At 35.3% G+C, this 20,829-nt stretch overlaps 2 protein-coding genes across 2 annotated transcripts in view; one reads left to right on the top strand and one right to left on the bottom strand.

The window, feature by feature from the left end:
* LOC145270959 (S-adenosyl-L-methionine-dependent tRNA 4-demethylwyosine synthase TYW1-like) overlaps positions 1 to 20,267 on the bottom strand; it is a 72,388-nt gene extending 52,121 nt beyond the window's left edge. Inside the window, exons 1-4 of the mRNA XM_080126504.1 lie at positions 20,143 to 20,267; positions 15,866 to 15,995; positions 10,874 to 11,011; positions 1,401 to 1,502 (exon numbers count right to left, since the gene is read on the bottom strand). Coding sequence (XP_079982630.1) covers positions 1,401 to 1,502; positions 10,874 to 11,011; positions 15,866 to 15,982 — 357 coding nt within the window. The 5' untranslated portion in view covers positions 15,983 to 15,995; positions 20,143 to 20,267. The remainder of the gene's footprint in view (positions 1 to 1,400; positions 1,503 to 10,873; positions 11,012 to 15,865; positions 15,996 to 20,142) is intronic.
* LOC145270960 (transducin beta-like protein 2) overlaps positions 4,104 to 20,829 on the top strand; it is a 127,903-nt gene continuing 111,177 nt past the window's right edge. The window contains exon 1 of the mRNA XM_080126506.1: positions 4,104 to 4,229. Within this exon, the coding sequence (XP_079982632.1) occupies positions 4,142 to 4,229 (88 nt within the window). The 5' untranslated portion in view covers positions 4,104 to 4,141. The remainder of the gene's footprint in view (positions 4,230 to 20,829) is intronic.

The following is a 20,829-nucleotide window of genomic DNA, read 5'->3' as shown; positions in this document are numbered from 1 at the left end:
ACAAGAGTTCGTTAAGAACAAGAATTCGTTAAGAACAAGAATTCGTTAAGAACAAGAGTTCGTTAAGAACAAGAATTCGTTAAGAACAAGAATTCGTTAAGAACAAGAGTTCGTTAAGAACAAGAATTCGTTAAGAACAAGAGTTCGTTAAGAACAAGAGTTCGTTAAGAACAAGAATTCGTTAAGAACAAGAATTCGTTAAGAACAAGAGTTCGTTAAGAACAAGAATTCGTTAAGAACAAGAATTCGTTAAGAACAAGAATTCGTTAAGAACAAGAATTCGTTAAGAACAAGAATTCGTTAAGAACAAGAGTTCGTTAAGAACAAGAATTCGTTAAGAACAAGAATTCGTTAAGAACAAGAGTTCGTTAAGAACAAGAATTCGTTAAGAACAAGAATTCGTTAAGAACAAGAATTCGTTAAGAACAAGAGTTCGTTAAGAACAAGAGTTCGTTAAGAACAAGAGTTCGTTAAGAACAAGAATTCGTTAAGAACAAGAATTCGTTAAGAACAAGAATTCGTTAAGAACAAGAGTTCGTTAAGAACAAGAATTCGTTAAGAACAAGAGTTCGTTAAGAACAAGAATTCGTTAAGAACAAGAGTTCGTTAAGAACAAGAGTTCGTTAAGAACAAGAGTTCGTTAAGAACAAGAGTTCGTTAAGAACAAGAATTCGTTAAGAACAAGAATTCGTTAAGAACAAGAGTTCGTTAAGAACAAGAGTTCGTTAAGAACAAGAGTTCGTTAAGAACAAGAATTCGTTACTTGCGATTGATGATAAGCTGACAAGTTAGTCAGAACCACCAACAGGAGCGACTCTTTGTTACATGTTGGCTGCTCGAGGGTTCAGCGCGAAAGAGAGAGAAATATAAGAAACAGGAAGTGACGTAGTTAGGTCGCTCTCCAGTAAAGGGCGATAGTCGAGTTAGCCTGGGAGTTTCAATTCCCACAAGTAGCCAATAAGAATGGAAGAGGAATATCGCAAAGAGAAAGGATCCGCATTGGCGTTTGTCTTGAAAAGATCAAGCAGAGTTAACAGAAATAGCTCCAGGAAAAGGGAGACGTATTAAAGAATATGGCATAATCACACTGGTTCCCGCTAGATTACTGAAGTTAAGCGATTTTGAGCCTGGTCAATACTAAAATAGGTGACCATTTGGTAATATTAGGTGTTGTATGTGCTCTGAAGAGAGATGAAAATTATTATTCATAGTTTATAGGGTAATGATTGCACTTAGCCTTTTATGACCTGAATTATGATGTAGACAATTTTAAAAATATTTGTTAATTTTAGTTAAAGGGTAATGATACTGTCTTCAAATTCATTTATTTATGACTGAACGAATTAGTTCAACTAGGTCATAAAAGGGTTAACGACCGAATAGAAATGGTCAGTACTTACAAAATGTTTGATATGATCCTCGGGGTCATAGTCCTTCAAATTGGTTACTTCCGTATCCACACCGTATTTAGTGATTTCGATCTCCAGATGCTCGGCAAATTTCTGACGAAAAAGAAAAGGAAAAATATTCAATAAATAATTTTGTTTGTATTTATTTTGATTATATATATATGACTAGCGGGGGCACCCGGCGTTGCCCGGGTGTGTGGGGGTGTCGTAAGATTATAGGTTTAGTAGGATTATAGTAGCGGGGGTTCCTCGGTGTTGCTTGGGTCGAGTAAGAAAAAAATAAATTGGTAGTGGGGGAGGGGGGGGGGGAACAACACTAGGCAGTTTGGGTGGAGAGAAAAATAAAAACAAGTGGTAGTAGGCAGGCAGGGCAGGCTTGAACCCGTAACGTGAAGGAGGTAAAAAAAAAAAAAAAAAGACGTGTTTGTTGATGTCTGGGAGGTAGTAAAATCATTTTAGTCTGTCGTGTTTTTATGGTGCTTCTACAGTATGCGGCATAGGTGATGTAATCGCATTCCAAATAAAAACTCTTTGATTATATATATGACTAGCGCCGGGGGGGGGGGGGGCGTTGCCTTGGTGTGGGGGGGGGGTATAGTAAAGGAAGGGATTAAAAGTGGTTACAAAAAATGTGGTATAGTAGGGGGGGTCCTCGGTGTTGTTTGGGTCGAGTAAGAAAAAAATAAATTGGTAGTGGGGGGGTAGGGGGAACAACACTAGGCAGTTTGGGTGGAGAGAAAAATAAAAACAAGAGGTAGTAGGCAGGCAGGCTTGAACCCATAACGTGAAGGAGGTAAAGAAAAAAAAAAAAAAAAAAAAAAAAGACATGTTTGCCGATGTCTCCATCGTCCGACCGGAAGTTCGGAATGTTGAAATTAAGCGAAGTCAATCCAACTGATACGATGACGTAAAAAGCAAAAAACAAAAAAAAACAAAAAAAAAAAAAAAAAAAAAAACGTGTTTGCCGATGTCTCCATCGTCCGACCGGAAGTTCAGAATGTTGAAATTAAGCAAAGTCAATCCAACTGATACGATGACCTGCAAAAATAGCGACGCAAAAAAAAAAAAAAAAAAAAAAAAAAACGACCCCTTTCTTGTAGAAAACTGCCCAGTTTAGGGTGAAGGAATTAATGTTTCTGGCCAATTTTTCAAAGAGTCAAGCTTTAAAACAATACTGAACTCATGAGGATCTGTCGCCTCTGCCAAAAATGTTTGCAAGACATACAAACACACACACACACACATTTTGCTTTTTATATAGATACATACATACATACATACATACATACATACATGATGATTGCTGCATCTTTCCAGATGATTGCTGTCATATTGAGTTCTCCCAATCTCATCATCTATGCCATCTCAGATGACTCTGCACTCCCACCGCAGATTTGCACATCTTGAAGCAAATGTGACATACAAATTGAGCAATTTCCATCGAGTTGACTTCCTCTGGAGGTTGAAGGGTATTCCTATGAACAATCACATGTCTTCGCAAACCAGCAGTAGACTTACAAACTTTGATGCATATTAAATAGATCGTTTGGTTTGGACTAATAGGTGCAAAGTTGACCTAAACAGGAGTTTTGTGGTGGTTGACGTAGTCAGCTTTTGACAAAAGCACTCGTTCACAAATGTCGCATTTCCAGCTCTGTGTGTCATGGTTAAGACCATCAATTAAACCCTTGCGAACTCTCGCTTCAGATTGCTGTGGGCCTGCTTTCTTTTCTCTAGAGCATCACAACTTTTACGTATAAGCTTTCGCCACTTCGGCCTTTGTATCGTAAGTTCTTCCCATGTGTCGATGTCGATTTGCAGGACTTTCAAATTATTCTTTGTAGAATCCCTGAACACCTTTCCTAGGCTTGCGTTGAGGGCGCTTGCCATTTTCTAGTTCCCTTAAAAAGTTTGTTTTAGTAGCCTACACTCTTTCATTCGAACCAGGTGGCCCACCCAACGCATGGGAAATCCGATATATATAACAAAACGCTTGAACATTGGCCCGCCAAAATTAAAATGAAAAAAAAATGGATTGCAAGAGAAACAAACAGGAATTGTTCCCGCTCTTCAATGAAATATGCATTTTTTTTTTTACATAGAGGTCATCACTTATCAAGGCCCAGAAGCCACTCAGGGATAAGGATTATTGCGCGTACAGTAATCAAAGGGATAGTATCGTAGTAATAGTTAGTATTGGAGATTTGATAAAGTGTCATTACTTAAGGGGGCGGTTCATCAGGAATTTGTTTATGTTGGACTTGAAGACATCCAAGTTGAAGTCAGGAGGGAAACAGGCAAGCGGCAGAGAGTTCCACAGGCGTGCAGTTCTAAGGAAGAAGCTTTGTTCATGGAATCTACGTTTTGATTTAGGCACAAATAAAGAGTGGGGAAAATTACTGACAGTGGTTTCAGCTAGACGGGATGTTTCATTGAAGAGCAGGGACACTTCCTGTTTTGTTTTCTATTCGAGCGTAAAAAGAAATTCGCAGACGTTTTTGACTTCCAGGAGTCATCTTGTGTTTCGCGAATTTATTAAAAAGTCAATCAAAATCACTTAAAATCGTCAAAAGCACTTAAGCAGGTCTTCCCCTGCATATTTGAGCCCGATTGGTGGTCATTTTTTTTTTTTATATGGATTAGTAGGGCTTCAATGATTAAGATGCGCAGATCACATTGTGAGATGGCTAAAAAGAAAAAAGTCCGGTGGTCCGTTATTCACACATCCATGGATGGCGAGTGCTTTGAAGGCGCACGGTTCGTATGTTGTTGATATGGATTTCAGCCAGAATGAGAAATATCTTATAACGGTCGCAGAAGGTACGTACATCCAGATCAAGCAACAACAAAAAAACAAACGTAGATTCGATAAAAAAAAAAAAAAAAAAAAAAACTGCATGCCTGTGGAACTCTGTTCCGTTTTCCTGCTTTCCAACTGACTACAGTATAGTTGTCTTCAAGTCTAACATAAACAAATTCTTGATCAGCCATCCCCTTATGTAATCCAATTTACCCAATTCTCACTACTAACGATTATTACGACATTTTCTCATTGACTACTGTACACTCCTTAACCCTTTTCCTCGAGTGGCCTCTGGGCCTTGATGAGTCTAAATTAAATAGTGGTCTGAATACAGCCATAGTCTAAATTAAATAGTGGTCTTAATACAGCCATAGTCTAAATTAAATAGTGGTCTTAATACAGCCATAGTCTAAATTAAATAGTGGTCTTAATACAGCCATAGTCTAAATTAAATAGTGGTCTTAATACAGCCATAGTCTAAATTAAATAGTGGTCTTAATACAGCCATAGTCTAAATTAAATAGTGGTCTTAATACAGCCATAGTCTAAATTAAATAGTGGTCTTAATACAGCCATAGTCTAAATTAAATAGTGGTCTTAATACAGCCATAGCCGAAAAAAACGTGGTCCAAATGTTTTGACGATTTCTGTATAGAAACCACCACTTTATCTTGACTATCCCCGTATTGAGACGAGCGTTTTATTTATTAATGAAATCAAAAGGATGTAGTGTTTACCTGATATACGTAATCGTAAACTTTAAACTAATATAAATAACGGCATTTATATATAGAAAATGTAATCCCAACCGAATCAAAAAAGCTCAATACGCAATAGAGAGTAGAGCTTATTATAAGAGAAAGAAAATTAAAAACAATAAAAATTTATTGTTCGATTGAATACTCCAAAAACAATTTACAAAGTCCTTATTCCGTGGAGTTTCAAAGAATGCTATTCTTATTATTCTTCTCATCTGAGGACATAAAGAAATCAGCAAATTATATTTGTAGCAATGCTAGAATTTGCTAGTTACGGCATTAAGTGAAACCATAATTTATTGTAGTTATAAATTATAAAATAAAAAAATGACAAAATATTGGATATGTAAAAAACTAATAAAAACAAACCGCGCATAATATTTCAGCTTGAATGACACTCCTCAAGAGTTGATCCAAAATGAAAAATAGTTCTTTAGATAGAATGTATTCCAAAATAAGTCCAGCGTGATGATGCATATAATCCGATTGGAAAGTTTTCAAAAATCCGATTGGAAAGTTTACAAAACAGCTGAAATAATGAAAATTGTTTTTTTTCCGGGCAGTGCAGTAGTCCAAAGAAAGAAGATTGTGCGTCAATCGAGATGGGATGACTTTCAAAAATATTGTCAAAAAAAGCAACCTCTCCCTGTTGAAAAGTGCCCCGTTGAGGGTGATGGAATTTATGTTTTGCCCAATTTTTCAATATTTGTTGTCCGAAGTGTCGAGCTTCAAAACGATACCGATCTCCAGAAAATCCATCGCCTCTGTCGAAAATTTTAAGCATAGATACATACATACATACATTCAAACAGACAGGTGAGAATTATATTATAGACTGGCTTGGGTGCCCAGCATTGCCCGAATGTTTGGAGTCGTGTGTTGAGGAAAAAAAAAAAAAAAGTCGTAGTAGTCAGGCAGGCTCGAACCCGTACCACGAAGGAGGGAAAAACATTGCCTGGATGTTTGGAGGTGTGTGTTGAGCAAAAAAAAAAAAAAAAAAAAACATACATACATACATACATTTAAACAGACAGTTGAGATTTATATTATAGACTAGCGAGGGGTACCCAGCGATGCCCGGGTGTTTGGAGGAAATCAAAACCTGGTGGGAGGGTGGGGGTTAAATAATTAAAAAAAAAAATGTTTCGGTAGGTGAGTATGAGGATCGAACCCGAACCCTTGAGGCAAAGTTGGAAATTAAGTGTGAAAAAAAAAAAAAAACATGCAACATTAACCATTGGGCCACCGCGACATACAACAGACATGTTTGAATTTATTTATTTAACTATTAAAAACAGGTGTCCGCAATAAAAGTTAACTCTGCTGCTTCCATTTGACCTAATTAAGAAGGTCAAATAGAAGTCACACAGCGTTTGGGTTTGTTTACCCAAATTTGACTTTTTCCCCCAACAGATGTTGGGGAGGGGGAAACCAGCTCCCCATTTTCCAGACTGATTAGCAACTGTCTGATATAAGAGGACTTTGTCCCCACATTGATCAAAGCTGATTGCTTCTGGACGTTTCCCGGGCGCGATGCCAAGAACTATGTTAACTTTGAATTAGTTTTGCTTTTTATACGAAAAAGCCCAATCAACACGCGAGAAGCCAAAATAGCAATAATTTTGTAAAAGTCGATGTAAATAAATCTATACGCTACGCGCTTTCCTAAATCCTAGATATTATTATATAGAACCTATATAAACAGTTGTAAGCGATCGTAACGACTCCGTGTGCGAAAGAAGCCTTTGCGAGACATACACAAAATGGTCACACACATTTTGCCTTTTATATATATAGAAGATTGGATATCTAAGAAAACAAGCCGAGAGTGCGAGGTCCCCCTCAATAATTACAAGAAACCTTCTCTACCAACAATAGCAATAGCCAAAAATATTACCTGAAAGTAATTCTTTTAAACTCCTCGGTCTAACGTTCACAGGAAACATGAGTCAGAACAGATACATTGAGAGCATTGCTAAGGCTGCTGCGAAGAAGGTGGGCTCTCTCTACCATGCTAGAAAGCTACTTACGCCTGAAAGTATCCTGTACCGCTATAACACCACCATTCGCCCATGCATGGAGTACTGCTGTCACATGTATCTGCTACTTATTTCTCACTCCTGGACAGGGTTCAAAAGAGAGTCGCCAACCTGATAGGTCCTGAACTGACATCTAAGCTTTAGCCTCTGTCTCATCGACGAAATATTGCATCCCTCTGCCTGTTCTACAAGTATTTTAATGGTGAATGCTCTGATGAACTACAAGCACTTGTATCCCCTCGACATAAATAAATAACGTAAATACCCCCGACAAACCCGACAATCAGCAAAATCCCACCCCTACACAGTAGAGATCCCTAGATGTAAGAAAGCCTTCATTTTTTTTTTTTTTTTTTTATTCAATTTTCACCCCAAACAAGGCACAGTGCCACTTTGAAGCAGGGGGCTACTATTAGGGACTTAATTAGCGGGGTCATTATGAAGGGAGAAGAGTAGAAAGATGCTTGCTAACATTACACTTGAACTTCTGCATATCATTGCAGTTGGGAAAGCAGAATCCCGGAAGGGAGTTCCAAAGACCCGCAGTTCTGGGGAAGAAACTATTGGAGTAAAAGGCTTTCTTGCACCTAGGGATCTTTACTGTAAAGGGATGAGACTTAGTAGCTTGTCGGGTTTGTCGGGGGTAGTTACGTCGGGGAGGTACAAGTGTTTGCAGTTCGTCAGAGCATTCACCATTAAAGTATTTGTAGAACAGGCAGAGGGATGCAACATCTCGTCGATGGGACAGAGGTTGAAGCCTAGATGACAGTTCAGGACCTATCAGATTAGCGACTCTAATAGTTTTTTCCCCAGAACTGCAGGACTTTGGAACTCCCTTCCAGGATTCTGCTTTCCGAACTGTACTGACATGCAGAAGTTCAAGTTTAATATGAACAGACATCTTGCTAGTTATCTACCTTCAACTTATGCCCCTGATAGTAGCCTCCTACATTAAAGTGACACTGTTTGGGTTGAAAATTGAATGAAAAAAATAAAATAAATAAATAAATAAAAACATACAGAAGTTTTAATTAATTTTTTTTTTTTTTGTACAAAGGACTCACCACTTATTAAGGCCCGAAGGTCATCCAAGGATAAGTGTCACTGAGACAATAGTATAATGGTGGAAATTGGGTAGAATATAATTTAAAGGGAATTTGTTTACATTAGACTTGAAGACAACCATATCAACTCGTTTCTTTGTTAGTTATCTTACATCACATAACCAGGTCAGTCTTATTGGTTTGGTAAATTGTAATTTTATTATATAAATATTTAACTGTAAGTATCTATATATAATACTAAAACTCTGTCGTTCTTGGTTGTTTGCTTGCGCAATATCCTCCTCCTACTATTACCATGTCTCCTCTTCTTGTTACTACTATTACTTCTCTTTACAACTACTACTACGCCTCTTCCTCCTCTTACTACTACTACACCTCCTCTTCCTTATCCTACTATTACTACTACTGGTTGACATGTATTTTCCCTACTACTACTACTCTAAACAGAATAACTCATAAAAATCTATCTATATTTTTTTTTCATTTTAATATATTTTCATAGAAATGTTTCTGTTACGTCACAAAAACCTATTTTCTTTACGTCACAAGTGTCATGCTCATACATTAATTCCATAACTAATATAACATACTGACCCCTTAGGAGATGTTTTACAACTATTCTATATTACAAGTATACTGTCGCATTTTTCTCACAAATAAATCAACTTTGACCTGTTGACAACGTATTTTTGTTTTACTGTGGACGTTTTCAGCGGCCTAATTTTTTTTTTTTGCATTTTAAATTATCCAAATAAACAATTGTTAATACTTTCTGCATTTTTTTTTTACAGCGTTCATTTCCATATTACGTTTAAGTTATTTTAACGCAACTTATAATTCAATGGGTGTAAGTTTTTTTTTTATTTTTCAAAAATAAACAATTATAAACAGAATGACTCATAGAAATCTATCTATATTCTTTTTTCATTTTAATATACTTTCATAGAAATGTTTCTGTTATGTCACAAAAAAACTATTTTCTTTACGTCACAAATTTATACATTAATTCCCCACGCGCTTCCTCCAGGCAATCTGTCATCGCCCAGAAACCACAATATCCAACACTACCTGTAGAACACATTATCACAAAAATATTTCTTGCAACTTCAACATCGTTGTCTTCAAGATCAATGTTAGAGGAAAATAAAAATGCCGAAACTGACTAATCAGAATCAAATATTGATTTTGTAGAAAGAAACCTATTAATGACGAATCGCCCCCTTAGCCTTGTCCCACTTTTCGCCAAAATATTTGAGACCATAATTAACCAAGCTCTAGTCCATCACCTTACAGATGCTAAACTTCGATCAACAATATGGATTTAGGCAAGCCCGATCCACAGCAGACATCCTAACTCATCTCAGAACATACATACCATTTACTGGACAAAGAAGAGGAGGGTAGAGCGGTAGCTCTAGATATATATAAACTTTTGACAAGGTATGGCATGAAGGTCTTCTCAGGAAAATCAGATCATACGGTATCACTGGAAGAATACTTAACATAATTAAATCCTCCTTAGAGAAGAGAAAAATCCAGGTTGTCCACGGCGGTCGTACATCTAAACAATATTATATAAATGTGGGAGTGCCTCAAGAGTCTATCCTTAGACCTCTATTATTCCTAATATTCATAAATGACCTCCCTGACAAAATTGTCTGTGAGATGGGTATATATGCTGATGACACCATGCTCTATAACAGACACGACAGGAAAACAAATGAACACATATCTAAAGAAATGGCAGAAACACTAGAGGATGACCTCCAATCTGTAGTGGAATGGGGACAAAAATGGATGGTCACATTCAATGCTGCCAAGACTAAACTGGTTTCCTTCAATAATTACAAGAAACCTTCTTTACCACCAATAGCAATGGCCAATGACTCCTTATCTGAAAGTACATCTTTTTAACTCCTCGGCCTAACGTTCACAGAAAACATGAGTTGGAACAATTATATTGAGAGTATTGCCAGGACCGCTGCGAAGAAGGTAGGTTCACTCTACCGTGCTAGAAAGCTACTAACGCCCGAAAGTATCCTGTACCTATATAAGGCCACCATTCGGCCATGTATGGAGTATTGTTGTCATATTTGGGCTGTTGTATCCCTCTGCCTGTTCTACAAGTACTTTAATGGTGAATGCTCTGACGTACAGCAGACATCCTAACTAATCTCAGAACGTATATACCATTCACTGGAAAAGAAGGGAAGGGTAGAGCGGTAGCTCTATATATATCTAAGGCTTTTGACGTCCGAAAGTATCCTGTACCTCTATAAGGCCACCATTCGCCCATGTATGAAGTCTTGTTGTCATATTTGGGCTGGTGCATCTGCTACTAGTCTCTCACTCCTAGACAAGGTTCAAAAGAGAGTCACCAATCTGATAGGTCCTGAACTGTCATCTAAACTTCAGCCTCTGTCCCATCTAACCCTCTGCCTGTTCTACGGTGAATGATCTGACGAACTGCAAGCACTTATACCCCCTCGACGTAAATAAACCTGACAAGCAGCTAAATCCCACCCCTTCACAGTAGAGATTCCTAGATGTAAGAAAACCTTCTACTCCAGTAGTTTCTTGCCCAGAACCGCTAAACTTTGGAATTCCCTTCTGGATCCCTACTTCCCCAACTGTACTGACATGCAGAAGTTCAAGTGTAACGTGAACCGACAGCTTGCTGACATCAAAGTGGCAATGTGCCTTGTTTGGGGTGAAAATGTAATTAAAAGAAAAATAAATAAATAAAAAGAACTAACTTTACTTTATATATTAGATATTGATACAAATTCAGTTCACTTACCTTAGAGCATCCAGACTGGGTCCCATATAAAATGTGTAAAGATCTTTCCCATGTTTCTGGCGAGGTTTGAGGTCGATCATTTCCTGATAATTCTTCAGTTTCCTTTTGTTGAACTGTCTCTTTGCTCAAAACATTTACCTATATAAAAGGTAAGAAAAGCCATTCTTAACATGAGGAGGGGAAGGGTCTTTGTTTATGTTGCGCAGACAGAAGTCAGTGCTTGTGCACTTATTGATCCATGCTATTTTTTTAAATGGTATTTTCAAGTTTAATTAACGTTTTATGATATGTTTTTATTAAATTGTAAAGTTAAAGTGAACGTGCGTAAAAACAAAAAAATGTTTAAAAAACAAAAAAAAAGTTTAAAAAACAAAAAAAAAGTTTAAAAAACAAAAAAAAAGTTTAAAAAACAAAAAAAAAGTTTAAAAAACAAAAAAAAGTTTAAAAACAAAAAAAAGTTTAAAAAACAAAAAAAAAAGTTTAAACAAAAAAAAGTTTAAAAAACAAAAAAAAGTTTAAAAAACAAAAAAAGTTTAACAAAAAAAGTTTAAAAAACAAAAAGTTTAAAAAACAAAAAGTTTAAAAAACAAAAATAAGTTTAAAAAACAAAAAGTTTAAAAAACAAAAATAAGTTTAAAAAACAAAAAAAGTTTAAAAAACAAAAAAAAGTTTAAAAAACAAAAAAAAGTTTAAAAAACAAAAAAAAAGTTTAAAAAACAAAAAAAAGTTTAAAAAACAAAAAAAAAGTTGAAAAAACAAAAAAGTTGAAAAAACAAAAAAGTTGAAAAAACAAAAAAGTTGAAAAAACAAAAAAAAAGTTTAAAAAACAAAAAAAAAGTTTAAAAAACAAAAAAAAAGTTTAAAAAACAAAAAGTTTAAAAAACAAAAAAAAAGTTTAAAAAACAAAAAAAAGTTTAAAAAACAAAAAAAAAGTTTAAAAAACAAAAAAGTTTAAAAAACAAAAAAAGTTTAAAAAACAAAAACAAGTTTAAAAAACAAAAATAAGTTTAAAAAACAAAAATAAGTTTAAAAAACAAAAAAAAGTTTAAAAAACAAAAATAAGTTTAAAAAACAAAAATAAGTTTAAAAAACAAAAAAAAGTTTAAAAAACAAAAAAAAAAGTAAATAAAAAAACCCAAAAAACAACAAAAGAATAGAAAAAAAAAAAAAACAGTTCCACCGGAAACCTCTACAAGAGTGCCCACCCCCTAAAAATGTGTGTTTTATAGTTTTTTTTTTTGTTTTTTTTTAATTTTTAAAAATTCTTTTTAAAAACTTTTTTCCGACGATTATGATAATCGTCGGAAAAAAGATTACAAACTTAGCAGAAAAAAATTTCCCCCCAAAAATTAATGACTTTTAAGACGGGGGTTACTTTCTTGTTATACCGTTCTACTTCATTGCTGCCTGACTTACTGTCCATTTCTTTGCCGACGTGGCACGTGATTAGACCGTTATAACAAGAAAGTGACCCCCCCCCTTCTTACAAGTCATTAAATTAATTTTTTTTCAAAACGTTTTCTGCTAATATGATGCACAAGTCTGTAATCTATGATAATCATTGGAAAAAACTTTGGCGCTAGTGCACTTAGTGATCTGCGCCATTTTTTAAATAATATTTTCAGGTTTAATTAAAGTTTATATGTTTTTATTAAATTGTAAGGTTACAGGTAAATGCGAGAAAAAAAACAAAAAAACAGGCGGACCTATAAGAATGGATACCCCCTAAAAATGTGTTTTACACCGTTTTTTTTTTGTTTTTTTTTTAAACTTTTTTTCTGACAATTATCTTTGATAGTAATTGTCTGTATTTTTGAGATGAGGTGTTTTCATTGATTGAGATTGTCGTTGTTGGTTGGTTGTTTTTGTTTTACGGCATATCAACCCTTTTCGGGTTATTTAATGCCGAATCCAAAGATTTTGAAGAAAAATTTTTTTAATAGAATATATTTGTTGTTTTCACATCGGTTTCTATTTAACCCATAGTTGGGATCCTAACAAGTACTATCACTCCGGGTCAGAGTGGACCTGGGAGCAATGGTAATTAAAGGGTGGCTCCACACTCCCCAAAGCCCACAAGCTGGGGCCTCACCACTGGATATAGTTTAAGGTCATATCCAGGACCTGAGATTGTCAGACTGACTTCCTCATCTTGGTTGTTATTGTCACAACATTTCGGCCGTTTTGCCCTCTGCCGTCAGGTGACGAAGGCCGGAGGGCAAAACGGCCGAAACGTTGTGACAATAACAACCAAGATGAGGAAGTCAGTCCGACAATCTCAATCAATTATCTTTGATTACAAACATAAGTATCCGATTAGAAGAAAAAATTTGAAAAAAATTTAATGAATTTTAAGAAGGGGGTTCACTTTCTCATTATAAAGTTCAACTTTATTGCTACCCAACTTACTGTTCATTTTGTTATGTCACCTGATTAGAACCCCTTCTTGAAAGTCATCAAATTTATATTTTTTCAAAATTCTTTTTTCTAATATGATACACAAGTCTATGATAACCGTCGGAGAAAACTTTAGTGCGAGTGCACTTAGTGATCCGCACTATTTTTTCCAAATAGTATTTTCAAGTTTAATTAAAGTTTTATATGTTTTTATTAAATTGTAAGATTAAAGTACAGAATAGGTACAAAACACCCTCCCATGTTAAGAATGGCTTTCTAAATAATAACATTATTTCAGCACAGATCAATAAGTGCACTGGTACCAAAATGATTTCAGAAGTAAACACATTGTACTTCTTGCGACAAAAATACTTGACAAACGATTTGAATTTTATGCATACAAAACCAAACTACAAGAGAACTTTAGATATGGCATCACAAGCAAGAAAATTAAAGATAAGCTGATTATATTTTCATCTTTTTTTTTTTTTAAAAACCTCAAGAGAAAGGACAGCCGGTTGGGGATAGCTGCTTCCTCACTCTACAGGTGACGCAGTAAGTAATTTATATTGAAAAATAAAAACTTTGAAAGAATTGTTGAACTCCAAATGCCCATGTGCTATCATTATCCCAAAATAGCCGAGCTGGACCCAGAGAATCCCAAAATAGCCGAGTTGGACCCAGAGAATCCCAAAATAGACTAGCTGGACCCAGAGAATCCCAAAATAGACTAGCTGGACCCAGAGAATCCCAAAATAGACTAGCTGGATCCAGAGATCCTAAAATAGATGAGCTAGACCCCAACAATCCTAAAATAGCCGAGCTTGACCCCAACACTCCTAAAAAGCCAAGCTGGACCCCAACAATCCTTAAATAGCCGAGCTGGACCCCAACAATCCTAAAAAGCCAAGCTGGACCCCAACAATCCTAAAAAGCCAAGCTGGACCCCAACAATCCTAAAAAGCCGAGCTGGACCCCAACAATCCTAAAATAGCTGAGCAGGACCTCAACAATCCTAAAAGAGCCGAGCTGGACCCCCACAATCCTAAAATCAAAGCTGGACCCCAACAATCCTAAAATAGCTGAGCAGGACCTCAACAATCCTAAAAAAGCCGAGCTGGACCCCAACAATCCTAAAAGAGCCGAGCTGGACCCCAACAATCCTAAAAAGCCAAGCTGGACCCCAACAATCCTAAAAAGCCAAGCTGGACCCCAACAATCCTAAAATAGCTGAGCAGGACCCCAACAATCCTAAAATAGCCGAGCTGGACCCCAACAATCCTAAAAAGCCGAGCTGGACCCCAACAATCCTAAAAAGCCAAGCTGGACCCCAACAATCCTTAAATTGCCGAGCTGGACCCCAACAATCCTTAAATAGCCGAGCTGAACCCCAACAATCCTTAAATAGCCGAGCTGGACCCCAACAATCCTAAAATAGCTGAGCAGGACCTCAACAATCCTAAAAGAGCCGAGCTGGACCCCAACAATCCTAAAAAGCCAAGCTGGACCCACACAATCCTAAAAAGCCAAGCTGAACCCCAACAATCCTTAAATAGCCGAGCTGGACCCCAACAATCCTAAAATAGCTGAGCAGGACCTCAACAATCCTAAAAGAGCCGAGCTGGACCCCAACAATCCTTAAATAGCCGAGCTGGACCCCAACAATCCTAAAATAGCTGAGCAGGACCTCAACAATCCTAAAAGAGCCGAGCTGGACCCCAACAATCCTAAAAAGCCGAGCTGGACCCCAACAATCCTAAAAAGCCGAGCTGGACCCCAACAATCCTAAAAGAGCCGAGCTGGACCCCAACAATCCTAAAATCCAAGCTGGACCCCAACAATCCTTAAATAGCCGAGCTGGACCCCAACAATCCTTAAATAGTCGAGCTGGACCCCAACAATCCTTTAATAGCCGAGCTGGACCCCAACAATCCTAAAATAGCTGAGCAGGACCTCAACAATCCTAAAAGAGCCGAGCTGGACCCCAACAATCCTAAAAAGCCGAGCTGGACCCCAACAATCCTAAAATCCAAGCTGGACCCCAACAATCCTTAAATAGCCGAGCTGGACCCCAACAATCCTAAAAAGCCAAGCTGGACCCCAACAATCCTAAAAAGCCAAGCTGGACCCCAACAATCCTAAAAAGCCAAGCTGGACCCCAACAATCCTAAAATAGCTGAGCAGGACCTCAACAATCCTAAAAGAGCCAAGCTGGACCCCAACAATCCTTAAAAGCCAAGCTGGACCCCAACAATCCTTAAAAGCCAAGCTGGACCCCAACAATCCTAAAAAGCCAAGCTGGACCCCAACAATCCTAAAAAGCCAAGTTAGACCCCTAGTATATTAAAATGGCCGAGTTGGACCGATAGAATTATAAAATAGTCTATTCAAACCTTAAGTTCTAAAGTCTTCCTCTATTCAGAGTTTTGATCCTTCAGAGATCCGACTCATTTTAAAATCTACTACTCTGATCAAATCAAAAACATATAAATTATGAACTGTTATTTCTATGCTGGGATTGAATAACTGATCCATCGTAGTGCTACATTGACAATGAATATGGAAGACAATAACTGCACAATTTTTATCATTTACCTCGATTCGTGATCTGCTCTTCCATAGATAACCTATCGAGATGCAGGCCAGCAACACAAGCCATACAGGAATATGAAGTAATTCCGTCACTTCATATTCAAAGAATTTCTCCAACATTACAGCAGTAGATCTGAAATAAATTTTAAAAAATTTATATATATGAGAAAAAAATTTAAACTAAGTTGAAATTTACAATCAAATTTATTGTTCGACTGAATACTTCAAAAACCAATTTACAAAGTCCTTATTCTGCAGAGTTTCCAAGAATGCTAGCAATAGTAGTGTTGCGTCTAAAATTTTTCTTTGAATTTAGATCATAATGGTAAGCCTTTCATCTTAACTAGCATTTAGGTAAAAATGCTCTTTCGTATAAATAACTGAATTCGGGTTTGTATTACTGTACACATAGATTCGAAAAAGTTGTCAAAAAACAAATATATAACAAATAAATGTTATCAAAGGCAAGATAAGTTACTTTTCTACCTAACTGGATATATTTTTGTGTTTTTATTCATTGTAACTTGTTTATTCAGCTCGAAAAACATGCAGTGTTTACCGATGTATTGGAAAATTCAAAATGGCAGCCGGCTCTCTCTCGGAGAGGGTACGTTTGGGAAAAGGTATTATAAATAATAAACTAGACAAAATACTGTTAGAAAACAACCGAATACATGTCAACTTATATGACGGTAACATATATTGAGCGAATTTCTAACAGTATTTTGTCTAGTTTATTATTTATAATACCTTTTCCCAAACGTACCCTTTCCGAGAGAGAGTCGGCCGCCATTTTGAATTTTCCAATACATCGGTAAACACTGTATGTTTTTCGAGCTGAATAAACATGTTACATTGAATAAAAACACAAAAAATATATCCAGTTAGGTAGAAAAGTAACTTATCTTGCCTTTGATAACATTTATTTGTTATATATTTGTTTTTTGACAACTTTTTCGAATCTATGTGTACAGTAATACAAACGCCTGAATTGATTCAAAAGCATTGCAGACAAAAATAAATAAATGATATTTAAAAAAAAAAAAAAAAAACTAAAAAAAAAAAAAAAACTGGGTAAATCAAAGCATTGGATTGGTAGAGTTTCAGACTCTAGGGTCCTGGTTTCGAATCTTATTTTCTCATCCTGCTGAATCATAATCAACGAAATATGTGTCCATGGAATATATATATATATATATATATATATATATATATAAATAAAATAAAATAAAAAAAATTATCAATTCAATTAACTTTCTTGAAGCTATATTTTTGGATTTTACCATCACTGGATTATTTATCTTCCACCAGACTATCCATTCATGTGAAATCACCTTTTTCTCCACCATATCCCCTCTGCTTCACTTTTTTTGTCATCAAGTAAGATCTTTGACTTACTTGTTGTTTCATCAAATACTTTTGCATGCAAAATCCGATCCCGCACTTTGCTAATTCCTACCCTCTGATGAGAAGCAGAGTATTTCTTCGAAACTCCGCGGATTAAGGACTATCCACTTATCTAGTGTTTCCTTTTCAGATTAAATATGTTTTTAACTCATTTCAAAGTGTTTTTTTTAACATGTTTTATTAACTGTTTGCTCGTATATAATGTATATATATATATATATATGAGAGAAAATAAAATAAAAACTAAGTTGAAATTACCAATCAAACTTATTGTTCGACTGAATACTCCAAATAACAATTTACAAAATCCTTATTCCATGGAGTTTCAAAGAATGCACTATTCTTGCTATTCTTCTCATCAGGGGACATAAAGAAATCAGCAAATTATATTTGTAACAATGCTAGGATTTGCTGTTATGGCATAAAGTTGCAGCTTGCATAAAGGTAATCTGAAAGGCGAAAATAATTCTTTAGAAAAAAATCAAATCCAAATTTAAATCCAGCTGAATATAATTAGTCCGGTTGGAAAATTTTCAACACAGCTGAAATTCTGAAAATTATTTTTGTGCATAGTGCAATAGTTCAAAGATAGGTTGATCCCCAGTTGAGTGGATTCAAGACATAAGATGGACAGAAAATCAACATGTCATCTCCCATCGTTGGCTTAATTAGGAAACTATATATGACAAAAAGTTATATTCCAAAATTCATGATGTTGACCATCTTATAATTTATTCCTTTAATTCAGTTGACTTGTACAATTCTTATAAGTCAACTGAATTAAAGGAATAAATTATAAGATGGTCAACATCATGAATTTTGGAATATAACTTTTTGCCATTTATTCTATATATTGCTCTGTAATTACATCGAGCTTCTTATATAAGGATTGATATATAATAAGAAAATATATTTCTATATAAATATATATATATTTTTTTAAAATAACGATTTTATAAACGATGCTGCTAGGAACTGACGAATCGAATTAATTCACGTTCTGCTACCAACCAATCAGAAGCCAGAATTGCTCCATAAATATTAAACCTTTCTGTAGCAATTACGCATATGTTTTTTTTTTGTGTCAACACGGGAAAAATCTTTTGCTCTGTGGATTTTAACTCGAGAACTATCCACTGCGAACCAGTCACCTCCCAGGACTTGTGTAGAACAACGAACAATCAGAAACTGTTCTGAAAACTAAACATGGCTTACACTTCTAGCGGTTATGGGCCCAGCACGCTTCCACTTTATCAGTGCTTTTCAAACTTTGCGCTGCCATGGAAACATTTTACTGGCTCATGGAACCCTATATAATAATTTAGTTGTCTTATGCAAAAAAATGCACTCAAAAAATAAAATGAAACGAAAATATTCTTATGATTTTGAGTTGGATTCTTTTGGTGCTGACAGTATAAAAAAAACAAAAAAAAAACAAAAAAACATAAAAGCAAACCTAATAATGGAAAGACAACTTAATTTTTCAAATGTAACAAGTTTAATTATGTAAAATTTAGTATAGTCAAACAATGAATTTGTAAAAATGCACATCTATATATGTATTGAAAAATTTAAAATGGCGCCCGACTCTCTGTTGGACACGGTAAGTTTTGAGCCGTTCCATATAAGTTATCAAATTGTCTTCCGTTTTCCTGCTTTCCGGCTGACTACAATATGGTTGTGTTCAAGTCTAACGTAAATAAGTTCTTGATGAGCCGTTCCATATAAGTTATCAAATTTACCAAATTTTCATTACTAATGATTACTATATTGTCCAATTTCTAATGTACACTCTTTAACCCTTATCCTTGAGTGGCCTCTTGGCCTTGATAATGTGGTGATGCCAAAAAGGAATTAAAAATAAAAATACATACAAATTATTGTTAAAAACCCACAGAATATATATCAGCCTATGTCACGAAAACATATATTGAGCAAGTTGCTAACATTATTTTTTATAGTTTTTTATTTTTAACTCATTTTCCTAAACTTACCGTGTTCAACAGAGTGTCGGGCGCCATTTTAAATTTTCCAATACATCGGTAAACACCGAATGTTTTTCGGACTGAATAAACATGTTACATTAATTAAAAAACACTAAAAACATACCCAGTTAGGTAGAAAAGTAACTTATCTTGCCTTTGATAACATTCATTTGTTATATATTTGTTTTTTGAAAACTTTTTCGAATCTATGTGTACAGTAATACAAACCCGGTAATTGTTTTCTAAGGAGACTTCCGGGTACTCGTCCACGTCCACTTATTGATCCGATATAATAACGTTATTATTTAGAAAACCATTCTTAACATAGGGAGGAGAAGGTGTTTTGTACCTATTCTGTACTTTGACCTTACAATTTAAGGTGCTAATGCAGAGAGTGATCCGGATCCGCGCTATTTTTTAAATCGTATTTCCACGTTTAATTAAAGTTTTATATGTTTTTTTTAAATTCAATTGTAAGGTTAAAGTTTAGAATAGGTACAAAACACCCTCCCCATGTTAAGAATGGCTTTTTAAATAACGTTATTACTCCAGCACGGATCACTCTCTGCATGAGTACCAAATTTAATAAAAACATATATAATAAAACTTTAATTAAACTTGAAAATACTATTTGACAAAAATAGCACGGATCAGTAAGTGCACTATCACCGGCTTCCGTCTGCGTAACATAGATGTTAATAAAGACCCTTCCCTCCTCATGTTAAGAATGGCTTTCTAATTTTGCTTGTGCATATTAAACTGCAGAAGTGCCCAACATAACGATTGCGGTTGTTGAGAGTGGCAAAACTATAAGGAAACACGAAAAAAAAATTAATTTAAATCGTTCTCTGCTTGTACAGCAATAAAATAGAAATATTTTTACTTTACCTTGACGGTCCGTGTTGATATATGCGACATAGACTATTTAATTGGTCATATTATTACACATGGACACTAACCGGAAGTGTATTAAACTCACGACATTACAATACACGGTTGACGACAGTCATAAAATTGTACAACCAATATTAAGCAACGAACCTTAAATGAACGCATAATTTCTCGTTTTATTTTTACTTCCTGCTTTTTTATTTGTCTTACTACGTACTTACGTGCCAGGTTGTAATTAGAAGAGATGTTGCGAGTTTGTCTCTGCTTTATCGTTATTTTCATGGCAAAGTGTTCGACTGAGCTTCAATCTATGCTCCCCCCTCGCTAAACTTTCACAAGAAACACTCGTCTAGTAGAAAACACTATTAATAATTCCCTAGGTGTATCAGAATTTTTGTAGGAATTTTTGACACCCCTAACACGAAACTGCAAATAAAATATAAAAAACTCGTAATTTCTCTTTTAAAGTGGGCTGTTTATTTTCTTTATGGGTTATACTTCCAAAATAAACTATTAAAGTTGTTTAAAAAGTAATGGAAATTTTATTTTTTATTTTTTAAAAAACAGTAATGAATTTTACGAACTCAATATTTTTCAATTTTTAAACTTTCAAAATCTATCAAAATTTTTCTATTGATTCTATTTTTACGATATTTTCAGGGTCAATGTGAAATTTTATGCTCT

This window comes from Euprymna scolopes, chromosome 46, assembly GCF_053919585.1.
Source record: "Euprymna scolopes isolate OS-2025 chromosome 46, ASM5391958v1, whole genome shotgun sequence".
Lineage (NCBI taxonomy): Eukaryota > Metazoa > Mollusca > Cephalopoda > Sepiida > Sepiolidae > Euprymna > Euprymna scolopes.
This window is presented reverse-complemented; position numbering and strand designations above follow the sequence as displayed.